The sequence below is a fragment of the Maudiozyma barnettii genome, assembly GCF_903064755.1.
Source record: "Maudiozyma barnettii strain CLIB 1767 genome assembly, contig: KABA2_10, whole genome shotgun sequence".
Lineage (NCBI taxonomy): Eukaryota > Fungi > Ascomycota > Saccharomycetes > Saccharomycetales > Saccharomycetaceae > Maudiozyma > Maudiozyma barnettii.
Window position 1 is genome coordinate 100,106 of NW_024545247.1, and position 11,229 is coordinate 111,334.

The window sequence follows — 11,229 nt, forward strand, 5'->3', positions numbered from 1 at the left end:
ATTGATCATTTATTTACTTATTTACATGATAAATTCTAAATAATGGATGAGACGACAGAACTTAGATGGATTGTTCTTGATTCACCGATGCATCTGTCAATTGTTGAATATAATTTTGTACAATTTGTAATTCGTCATACCTTGATACAGTCTTGCCAGTTGTTCTCAATTCTTGAACGATCTTAATGGCGTCATTAATTGCTTGAACGTTATTTTCTGATGTGAATAATACAAAGGCTTCACCTGCATCAGTGATTGTTCCTAAATCAACTCCTTGAGTATTTAATTTTTGTAATTTTATATTTGCCACACATTTAATCCCATCCACAAAGGATCTATCGATGATATTCTCTTCGATGATTTCACTAATGCCAAAGATAGCATATTGAAATCTATTTAAAGTATCCCAAGTAGCAGGGTCCTCCTTAGGGTAGCTGACCTCATTTTTAAACTCCGATACAAACTCGTCACAAAATTTCTTAGTTTCATTAGTGAATGAAGTTTGAGCCAGTTTAATGGCATAATCACGCTCACTTAATACATGTCTGATCTTCCACATTGTGTCTCTAATCGTATCGGATAATTCCATATAGGGACCTGCATCTGCCCCCATCGACACTTCTAATAGATGAGTCTCTCTAGCGAGGACGTTTCTTTCTTTCAAACAAATGTACCATAAGGAATGCAAATCGTCAAAACTTTTACGTCTTAATTCAGGAACTGACCACGACCTGGCTTGCATATCCAAATCTTCTTCAGCTCTTAAGAATTTTTTTTCATGGAAAAACTGCCATAAGGGATGATCATCTGGGCATTCTACATTTGCAATAGTTGGTGGAATAGGAGCAGTGATCTTTAAATTGTTTGAATGATGGGTGATTTGAGTTGGTAAACGTACATTATCACGTATTGGTGGAGGAGGTTTTGGTATAGTAAATTTTGTACGAGCTAGTATTTTCCCAGCAGTAGAGAATGACCTATGTAAACGTATCATTATTGATAATGAAAAGAGAGTGAAAGAGCCACGGTATTAAAAGATCCGTGATTCAGTTATGATATTCGTCTTTATCTCCTTGTGTATTGTAGTTTAGTATTATATAGCCAGTTTCATTTAAAGGGCTTCTTCTGTATATGAAATTACCAGCATTTTTAAAGAAAAAACTAAAACTCGAAAAGAACGGTGTTACCCGGATGTGCACATCCGGGTAACACCGCCAAAGAGAAAAAGGTTGATACATTTAAGTTAAAAAGAGAAAATTAACAGAGAGAGAAAGAGAACCGAGTATCACTATAACAGAAGGAAGGTCACAGGATAATTATAGTAAATTAACCATTAATATAGAAGGATCAAGAACGCACACGATGAGCAATACGCCACTAGACCTATTGAAGTTGAATTTGGATGAACGAGTATACGTGAAGTTACGTGGAGCTCGTTCTATTACGGGCACATTACAAGCGTTTGATTCGCATTGTAATATAGTATTAAGTGATTGCACCGAGACCAAATATTCGTTAGTTGATGGGATATTGCAAAGTGAAGAACGTGAGTCTGAGATGTTATTTGTGCGTGGTGATTCTGTGACGTTGATTACCACTCCAGAAGACGAGTAACAAAACAAAACAAAATAAGTATATATATATATATATAATACGTAGCATGATACTAATAAAATAAATAAAAAAACATTCATTATAAGCAGGTACATTATCAGTTGAACGATTTCAAAGCTTTACGAATAGCCTCAATCCCTTTATCCAAGTCTTCCTTTGAGATTACTAACGGTGGTGCTAGACGTATGATGTGATCATGGGTGGGTTTAGCAAGAACACCGTTATCTCTCATTGCCAGGCAAACATCCCACGCGGTATGGCCCCCTGTCCTTGCAGGATCGATCACGATGGCGGTCAGCAGCCCAACACCGCGCACCTCGCTGATTGTGCCCCCGGATTCCTTCTGTAATTGACGTAATTGGTCCAGGAAGTAGCCGCCCATGTCGCGTGCCCGGTCGACCAGCTTCTCATCACGTACGACTTGCAAAGCGGCAATGGCCACTTTCGATGCCAGGGGGTTACCACCAAATGTGGAGCCGTGGGAGCCCGGTGTGAAGCAATCCATGATGGCACGGGAAGAAAGCACAGCACTTACGGGAAGCACACCGCCACCAAGAGCTTTCCCCAAGAGGACGATGTCTGGTTTAATTCCGTAATGTTGAGAACATAGCAACTGGCCGGTCCGCCCAATCCCGGTTTGAATCTCGTCACAGATCAACAACACGTTGTGTTGGCGGCATAACTCGGTAACTCGAGGGAAGTAATCTGCGGGAGGAACAACGATCCCTGCCTCCCCCTGGATCGGTTCCAGGATAACAGCGGCAACCGTCTTCCCATGTGCGGCTAGCACTTTTTCCAAATCTTCGGCAACACCGTATCTGATCGTGGTCCCCAGGGGTCCACCTGCATGAGTATGCTTCAAAAAGGGGCCGAAATGTAACCGGGAGTCTTGCTCGTCTGTGGACAAAGAGATTGCACCAAAGGTTCTTCCATGGAAATTACCTTGAGCGGCTAGTATTACTGCCTCTCCAACGGGGATCTTCTTCACCATGTAACCCCACCGTCTTGCCAATTTCAAAGCAGTTTCAACGGCCTCTGCACCGGTATTCATCGGCAACACACATTCATAATCGAAGTATTCGGTAATAAATTTGGCAAATTCGGCAAACGCTTCACTGTAGAATGCTCTTGAGGATAAAGTCAATTTGTGAGCTTGCTTGACAAGGGCGTTAATAATAGTCGGATGACAATGGCCTTGGTTAACCGCCGAGTACGCAGATAAGAAATCCAAGTAATCCTTGCCTTCGGGATCCCAGACATGGGCACCCAAAGCATGATCAAACACGACAGGTAAAGGATGGTAGTTATGAGCGGAGTATTTCTCCTCCATTAGGATAGCTTCTTCAGACATATTGAAAATAGTTGTATATAGTTGTATATAGTTCTCTCTGTCTCTATGCAACAACACAAACGGCACTAACTTTTCAAGTCCCACCCCCCTCTGTCTCTATCTCTCCTTATATACACATCGAATAGGTATCTTTATCTCCTCCCCTTGAAATAATTGTAAATATATGGACGCTAGTATCGCCATACCGCAAACGGCTGTCTCTCGCAATGTCCTGCCTATAGCGGTTAAGTCAAAAAAAGTACGGGAGCCTTTCATTTCCGCTCTTCTGTGCTGCTTCGCTCTGTGGGAAACTGTCAGAGAACAGTTCCGGTCATTTTGTCATTGCTAATGGCAAACAACGGCGGTTAGCGAGTGGCATTGTCTGCTGACATATACTATCTGCCGATATCGCGCACTGGCAATATTCTCTGTTCGTTATCAACTCAGAGATAAGCAAATCGAATCGAATCGAATCGAATCGTCTAAACAATTGTGACTCTGTTGCTTCGCTCCATCTTCTTCCCAATACGAGATAAGACTTGCAAACAATTTACTCATCGATTCTCACCAACTGCTTTTTGGATAAATTGCAGAAGCAGAATGAAATGAAATAAAGGTGCCTCTCTCCACATGCAACATCCATGACGGGTGTTCGTCAACGCAACCGTTACCCTGACGGTATATGTATGCGCGGTGCACGGGTGGTATGCTGTTTACATAACAAAGGACACCCACACACCGCACAGTAATCGTTTCTTTTTCTCCTTTTCACAAGGGCCAACAGCAAAAAAGTTGCTTTTCGGGTGTCTCCATGACAACAGCACCGCATGCAATCGAGATTGCAAAACTTCAACCATATATATATATATATATGTAAAGATGGGAGCAATGCAGACCTCGAGAAGACAGATACCCACAACAACTAGTTCTCCGTCACAGAACAACAACAACAACAACAAACTATGGATAACACTACAACAAACAAACAAAATAAAGTCGGGAACGAGGAAAGAGTCTATTCTCCTAATCAACGCAATGATTATATGGAAAAATTGAGTAACATCGGGATGCGTATAAGACAGACTGTCGACAGCAGTGCAGCGTTCCAAGGCCAGAACACTAATACTAGCATGTATGCCGGCCTGATTGTCCCCCAGTATAGACAACCTAATCTGGCTCAAGAACCACCAATGCTAGCAAGAAATGGAAGCTCCCTATCCGACTTGGAAATCATGAACGAATCGGCTGAAAACATCAACAACAACGGTAAGAGATCCTTCTAAGAAAAAAAGGTATATTATATTAACCATTATTACACCTCTCTCTATAGATAGAGCTACACTTCCCTCATTTGCATTGCATTACATACATACATATATCACATATATATATAAACTATCAAAAATATATACACACATACAATTACTACCTTTTCCATTAATACCCCACCGATTGAGGTCCAACGAAGGTCATCCTCTTCTTCCCATTCTCATTAGCTATCAAACAACCATCGATTACTGGCTCTCCTTAACTAAAAATTTTAGCGTCTTTGGGACCGCTTGAACAGAAAAACGGGCGACAAAAGCCAAAAAACCCACATCAACACCGTCCTTGACAGTTAGAGTGGACTTTTCTTAAAGGGATTATTAGATTGATTACTGCTTACATGAACAAAATCTAAAAAAACTATTTCCTTGATATAAGTGCATTGTCTTTACATAAAGAGGAATAGAATAAAAGAAAGACCATTACAAAGAATTAAACTCCACAAAACAGTGCAGATATACTGGACGTATTATAGTAACAAGTTGGAACATGGGTAATACAGATTCTAAAATTACTAATGTCTACCGGGACTATCTGTTCCAACTCTCTCAAAATGATGATACATCTAACAACGAATTTTATACTGATTTTTTAAATGTTACTGCAAATTTACAATTACATACATTTAACACTGTTATTACAAATAGTGTTCTAAGGAAGATAATTTGTTTAAACCCTCAAAATTATGTTAATTTATTGGATTTTACAATATCTAATTTCATCGATTTGTTTACGAATTTTCAACAAACTCAATCTACTAAGAGACAGGTGAATTTTTTCTTTAAACAAGTTATAACATCAATAAGGATAATTACTAAATTGACTCCAATCCTTTATGAACATATTCAAGAAGGGCATACTATATTATATTCTAATAATGAAAAATTGGATTTACAGAATTTTTTCATAAGAACTAATCTAATTGAATATTTCTTACAATTATGTTTCATGGAATCATTCACAATACAAACACGTACAGCCGATCCAGGGACAATTAATTTAATTCAATGGCAAACTGGTATATCTCCAAATGTAGTACCTAAAGGCCTTAATGATTCAATACCAACAACTTTACAACTTCCTTATTTAGATAGTAACAGATTAGAACTTATAAATTTATTCCTTACTTTATCGTCGTTGAATCTTTATTCAAACGATAAACATGATACACCATTCTTTGTTCAAGAGATGATCTCAACGCGACAAAATAGAGATATGTTACTATTATTAATGATATCAATCTTAAACTTATATGCACACTATTGTAAGACTATAAATGAATTGAAAGTTAGCACATTATATGAAAATCCACAAAAGACTCACATTTCAATGACAACAGGAAGCACCGAAAATGTGATGACATCAGGTGCAAAGGACTCGAATGAACCTAATAAACAAATAGTTTCATCACAACAACTAATTATTAATCTAAAGAAAAATCTTATATTATCATCATTGCAATGGTTCAATCTTACATGTTCTCATTTATCTGATAAATCGACGTTCTTAAACGATTTCCTGAAAAATGAATTCCAATTAAAATTACTACTCTCTACAGTTGTGAAAATATTTAAAAACCCAATTGATTTGGCAATAGATCAAGAATCAAATCCATTAAGCTTCAATTCAGATGATTCCTCTTCAAATGGTAAGAACAATGGTTCTAATTCAAACTCTATGGGACAATCTAAACCTTCGAATAAAAACTACAATCAACTGAAATTGAAAGATTTTACAATACAGTTACCAAAATTAGATATGATTTTTCTTCAAAATTTGATTTTATTAATAAATTTGATTAAATTCAACAAAACTTTTGAAAATTATTTTGCTGATAAATTTTCTAACAAATTTTTAATTTTTGTTATTTATTATATCAAATATTACTATAATGTCCCTCAATATCAATCAAATGTTATACCGTTATGTTATGATATGGCTGTATTCCTTACAGATAAACCATTGATATTACATAAACTTTTACAGACTTTTAAGACGAATTATTACACCAACAAACTACCTAATTTCTTCAAGATATCAAACATTTCACATATAGAATCTTTGACATATAGAGATTTTATGATCATCCAGTTATCCAACCTTTCTTCCAATGATATTAAGAGTAATTTGATCTTAAAGTCCGGCTATTTTGAAATTATCTACAATATTTTGCCCATTAATGCCAAAACGATAAGCAAAATGTCAATATCATCAAGTGACTCTAATTTGGTTCAATTATCTTCTGTGAAAAATTCTAATTCTAATTTAACTGATAAATTAAGTTATAATGCAACTTTAGCTTTGTTAAATCTGTTATCAAAACTGTCTAATAGAAATTTTTTGTCATCATTTGCAAGTTCTGATTCTGCAAAGCAATCTGCTTTAACATCTCCAGCTATAAAATTGGATATTTTAGCATTATTCTTAAGATCAATGTTAATATATATTACGACATGTTATCAGGAATCTAAAAATTTAATATTTTTATTGACTAGGCATTATACCGTACTTTTACAAATAAAAGAATCCATTAATTTTATTTCAACCAATAGAAATATAAATAATATGTTATTTTTGGAAGATTTACCAACGAACTCTTTATCCTTAATGGATCAAAATTTTGGAACATCTAATAAATCGAATTCTGATTATAATTATGGTGAAAATGAAAATGAAGAGAATGACAAAGGCAGTTCAGATTCCAATTTGGAAATAAAAGATGAAAAATTAAACATTCAGAATACTTTAGAGGGGGAAAATTATTTAATTTTTAATAAACAAATAAAGGAATATTCTGATGATGATAATGATGTTGTTGTTGACAATGATCCCGATGTGGATATTTATGATGTACCTGATAATGTTGGGAATGATTATAACATGGGAACAGGAAATAATGGTAGTATCCACAAAAGAAGTAACAATTCAAGACCATCATTTAATCACGTAAATATCCACAGTGCAAAATTTATGTCCACGAACCTTAAAGGAAATGATAATTCTTCCTCTGCACCGAATACGAATAAGGAGTATGAAATCTATGAACATCCAGATTATAATAAACAATTGATAATGAATAATATAGACTTATATCTGAAATTAAAACCGAAATGGCCAATTGGCCTAACCGAAAATTCTAAATTAAAGTCACCACGAAGGTCTGATTTTAGTCAATTATGGATCGGTGCATCTACCCTTCAGAAGCTGATAGATATAACTAAAATATTTTTGAGACAATTTCCAGATATTGTCAAAATGTCTAAAAATTCGGATTTTGTAGATATAATCAAGAATATCGAACATTTTGAATCAGACTTCGATAAAAAGATCAAAAAGAATTTAAGGAAAGAATTTTGTTTAAATGAACCACTAGAATTTAAATTTTCTAAAAAAAGAAACCTGGTATTTAATGACTGGCTTGATGAAATATTTTGGTCAGATGTGTTTCAAGCACATTCAGCGCCATATATTGATTCGCTATCGTCTATGGCTGATGAATCTGGTAATAGTGGCACTGGAAATGTTCAGAATAAGAGAAACGATTCGATCTCATCGGGATCAAATATTCCCCTTTTGGAAAGATGGTCTTCTCATGGCTCTCAGATCTCTAGAACTCAGAGCAATGGTAGTTCTATGGTCAATTATTTTGCTCCCGATAACCTTTCGAGTATGCATACATTAAATGAACAATCTGAAACAAGTTCACCTGATACTGTAACAGGAGTAACTAACGCAGAGTTATCTGCGTCCTCATCTGTTACATCTTCTATTAGCATTCCGAATACTACGAATGCACAACCAACCCATAATCTGTCAAGAAAGAGCAGTAATGCCTCATCATTTTTATCTAGATTTTCGTGGACTGGTTTTAATAAGAACGAAAATCAAGACAATGTGATACGCGAAGAGACTATATCAGTCTTAGATGGTGACATAGGGCCATTCGTTGTAGATGAAGGTCTTTTCAAGACAAATATATGGGTAGGAACGAACATTAAATTATTCCCCATAACTACTATTAAGAAGGAAGAGTTTTCATTTTTGGATATGACTTCATCATTATTAAAGAAATTTAGATTTAATAGTACTGATAATTCTGAGAGCAACGTATCTAATACTTCTCGGAATACAAATGAGAGTAGACAATATTCCCCTGTGTTAAGCGCAAATCCGTTTATGGCGTTTGCCTCTCCTAAGAGATTCTAGTCCTCTTTGCTTTGGTAGACATTAGAATATGAAACATAGTTAATATATTTATAGCAGTAAATAGCGAATGGTCACTTTATAAACTTGTCGAAGAATATTGATTATTTGTTCGAGATTTGTTTACAATCTCATTGTGAATAAAATACAATAATTTAAATTATATAAATTCATTACATATTTTGCCTTGGTGATTATTTAATACATTCCTAGTTATACGGATAACAATGTTTGCTTCCTAGCAACATTTAAAATTTTCTTTTCCCTTTCTTTTGTACAAGTTCAAAACCATCGTCATCTATTATCGGTTCGGCAGTGGTAGTCACTATCTCTTCTTCTTCAACAACTAATTCCATCATATCTTCGTCCTCGTCCTCTTCATCTTCTTCGCAGCTAGAGTCATCATCACCGTGTACATGAACAATTCTCTGATCTGGTTTACCTTGTCTGTTCTTTTCCTTTTCTACGTATCTGGCATAAAGTTCTTCTACACGACCATAGTTCATAGCATAACATTCCTCGTACAATTTAATAACATTACTTGCAACGATCAAACTTGTATCGTCCTCGACATTTGTATCAAATTCATCAACCATTGCATACAATAGTGTCTCTTCTACCATGGCAATATCGACAATTTTATTAGTTTTAAATAAATCTATGACAATAGCCGTTATCCAATCTCTCTTATCAGCAGAATCTATACCACCCCATTGGTTTGCCACAGCAATGTCAAGTGCGTCCCAACTGTATATCAACATTGAAATACCTAATTCAAAACGACCTTGTTGCTTTTCATCAGAAAACTCTAGAGTGTTAGCATCATTTGTGGCTTCTACGAACGCACTTTCATCTATAGTTAGGCTGCTCATTTTATAAAACTTCAATTATTTGGGGCAATGTTCGCGTCTTGTAGGGTTATCTGTCAGGATTAAACAAAGATAGCCTATCGTTCTCTGGAATTAACCGTTCTTAATCACCTTGAGATGAGATGAGATGAGATGATCTCTTTTAAAAATTTTCATTTCTATCCATTTTTTTATGATAAACCCTAATTAGGGTTGAACAAGAGAGACCCTAAGTTTAGTACTCATTCGATGCACAGAAAGTTGAACTTGGCTATAAGGAGTTGCAGGGGACCTGAGCAATAATTGATTGCAATAAGATTGCCTTATTATTCTAATCCTACCATTATTTTGGATGGTATAGAACCTATACTATAATCTAGGATTGGAGTGATCTGTGCTCTGATTTCATTGAACATGGGGAAGTTGGAAGAATATTTGAAGCAACGAGAGGATATTACCAACTACTTGGAGGCACTCGTACAAGTTCATAAGGAGGCGTTATCTGATGGATCAGATGGTAATCAATTAGATACAGTGCGGGAACACATATCTGTATGTTTTTCTGATCTTTTGAAGATTAATGATAAGTTGATTTCTCATAATGGTATTTTAAAGAACGAGATGTCAAAACTAATCGAAGTCCGAGCAGAGGTATTAGAACTTTCAACAAAAGAGATAGAATTACTTAAAGAGAAGCATATTTGGGATTTTGATAGTTCAGTACCCAATAAGGTATTGGATAACCGTACAACGAAGTTTACCTTTGAAACCCATTATAGGGACGATATGAATAATTATATTGAATTGGTTGGAATTACAAACACTTCGCTTTCAAGGGACTACAAGGAAGATAACCATGGGATAGAAGACAATTTATATCAAAAAAATACATATGAAGGATCAGATGAAAATAATAGTGTCTTAACAAGAGATGACACTTTGAAATGTATGACTTACCTACACAATGCAAGTAGTGCTGTAAACAAAGACATTCAAGCTTTAGAAGGCATTATAAAAAATATGAAAAAGGATCAAAACTTTCTTCAGGACGAATTAAAAATACAAACTAGTAAGATAAGAACTATCAAGAAAAGAATTTTGAATGATATTGAAACCATTAATAGAAGGACAGAAAAAATTCTAAAGGAGATCAATCTGACAATACCGAACCAGTCGGAAGTAAAAGATAAAAAGTTGATTAGTTTGGCCAAAGGTAATTCTATCAATAATCAAATACAATTGTCCCGCGAGAAAGTGGAACTCGAAATAGAGTTCATAGATATCAAAAAAGATACATTTGCTCATATGTTTAAAGAATTAAAGAATGAAACGTCCGGTTTAAAATCGCAAAATGAATTATGGAAGGATTGTTTAGAAGAAGTCGTATCTTTGGAGAAAAAGCTTAAATATAAGATTTCAAGGAAAGGATCAGGGCCAATAATACCAACTGATCTAATAAAAATAATTCAGACCTCTCTAAATTATCTTCAAGAACTTATGAACTTAAACAATAGTAAAGTGATATCTTCAATAATAGAAGATGAAAAAGACACTTTAATAAGGGCTTGCAAAGAATTAAAGAAACAGTTACCAGTAATATAAAAATCCGGTAATTATAATTGCCCGTTTTTTTTTTGCTTACGTTCAGTCGATGGAGTATTCTAATGAACATAACTTTTAAATATGTATGTTAGCATGTCTCAAATTTGTCTTCAGTATCCAAGTTCAACTCAATATATAAAATATTATTAACTCGATGGGAAGGGTTCTATCCTAATATATAATTTTGCATTCTTAAAAATATAATCATTTATATGACTTATAAAGTGTAATTAGTACATAAAGGTTTTCATTGTGTAAATTTCTAGTTATTTATCAATTATTTAAGAGAAAAAACTCTTATTGCAA

The 11,229-nt window shown here is 34.9% G+C and overlaps 7 protein-coding genes across 7 annotated transcripts; 4 read left to right on the top strand and 3 right to left on the bottom strand.

The window, feature by feature from the left end:
• Positions 1–61: 61 nt before the first annotated feature.
• Positions 62–994, bottom strand: MRPL4 (mitochondrial 54S ribosomal protein uL29m; the record flags this gene model as incomplete). Its single annotated transcript, XM_041552430.1, has 1 exon — positions 62–994. The coding sequence occupies one exon, from the start codon at positions 992–994 to the stop codon at positions 62–64; it is 933 nt and encodes a 310-aa protein (XP_041408364.1).
• Positions 995–1,362: 368 nt separating this feature from the next.
• Positions 1,363–1,614, top strand: LSM3 (U4/U6-U5 snRNP complex subunit LSM3; the record flags this gene model as incomplete). The annotated part of the gene is made up of 1 exon (XM_041552431.1): positions 1,363–1,614. One exon carries the CDS (start codon positions 1,363–1,365, stop codon positions 1,612–1,614), a length of 252 nt encoding a protein of 83 aa, XP_041408365.1.
• A 97-nt stretch (positions 1,615–1,711) lies between these two features.
• Positions 1,712–2,965, bottom strand: CAR2 (ornithine-oxo-acid transaminase; the record flags this gene model as incomplete). The annotated part of the gene is made up of 1 exon (XM_041552432.1): positions 1,712–2,965. The coding sequence occupies one exon, from the start codon at positions 2,963–2,965 to the stop codon at positions 1,712–1,714; it is 1,254 nt and encodes a 417-aa protein (XP_041408366.1).
• A 941-nt stretch (positions 2,966–3,906) lies between these two features.
• DIF1 (Dif1p) lies at positions 3,907–4,227 on the top strand (the record flags this gene model as incomplete). Its single annotated transcript, XM_041552433.1, has 1 exon — positions 3,907–4,227. The coding sequence occupies one exon, from the start codon at positions 3,907–3,909 to the stop codon at positions 4,225–4,227; it is 321 nt and encodes a 106-aa protein (XP_041408367.1).
• A 532-nt stretch (positions 4,228–4,759) lies between these two features.
• On the top strand, positions 4,760–8,476 carry ECM30 (Ecm30p; the record flags this gene model as incomplete). Its single annotated transcript, XM_041552434.1, has 1 exon — positions 4,760–8,476. The coding sequence occupies one exon, from the start codon at positions 4,760–4,762 to the stop codon at positions 8,474–8,476; it is 3,717 nt and encodes a 1,238-aa protein (XP_041408368.1).
• A 245-nt stretch (positions 8,477–8,721) lies between these two features.
• TSR2 (Tsr2p) lies at positions 8,722–9,345 on the bottom strand (the record flags this gene model as incomplete). The annotated part of the gene is made up of 1 exon (XM_041552435.1): positions 8,722–9,345. One exon carries the CDS (start codon positions 9,343–9,345, stop codon positions 8,722–8,724), a length of 624 nt encoding a protein of 207 aa, XP_041408369.1.
• A 390-nt stretch (positions 9,346–9,735) lies between these two features.
• Positions 9,736–10,923, top strand: ATG23 (Atg23p; the record flags this gene model as incomplete). The annotated part of the gene is made up of 1 exon (XM_041552436.1): positions 9,736–10,923. One exon carries the CDS (start codon positions 9,736–9,738, stop codon positions 10,921–10,923), a length of 1,188 nt encoding a protein of 395 aa, XP_041408370.1.
• Positions 10,924–11,229: the final 306 nt, after the last annotated feature.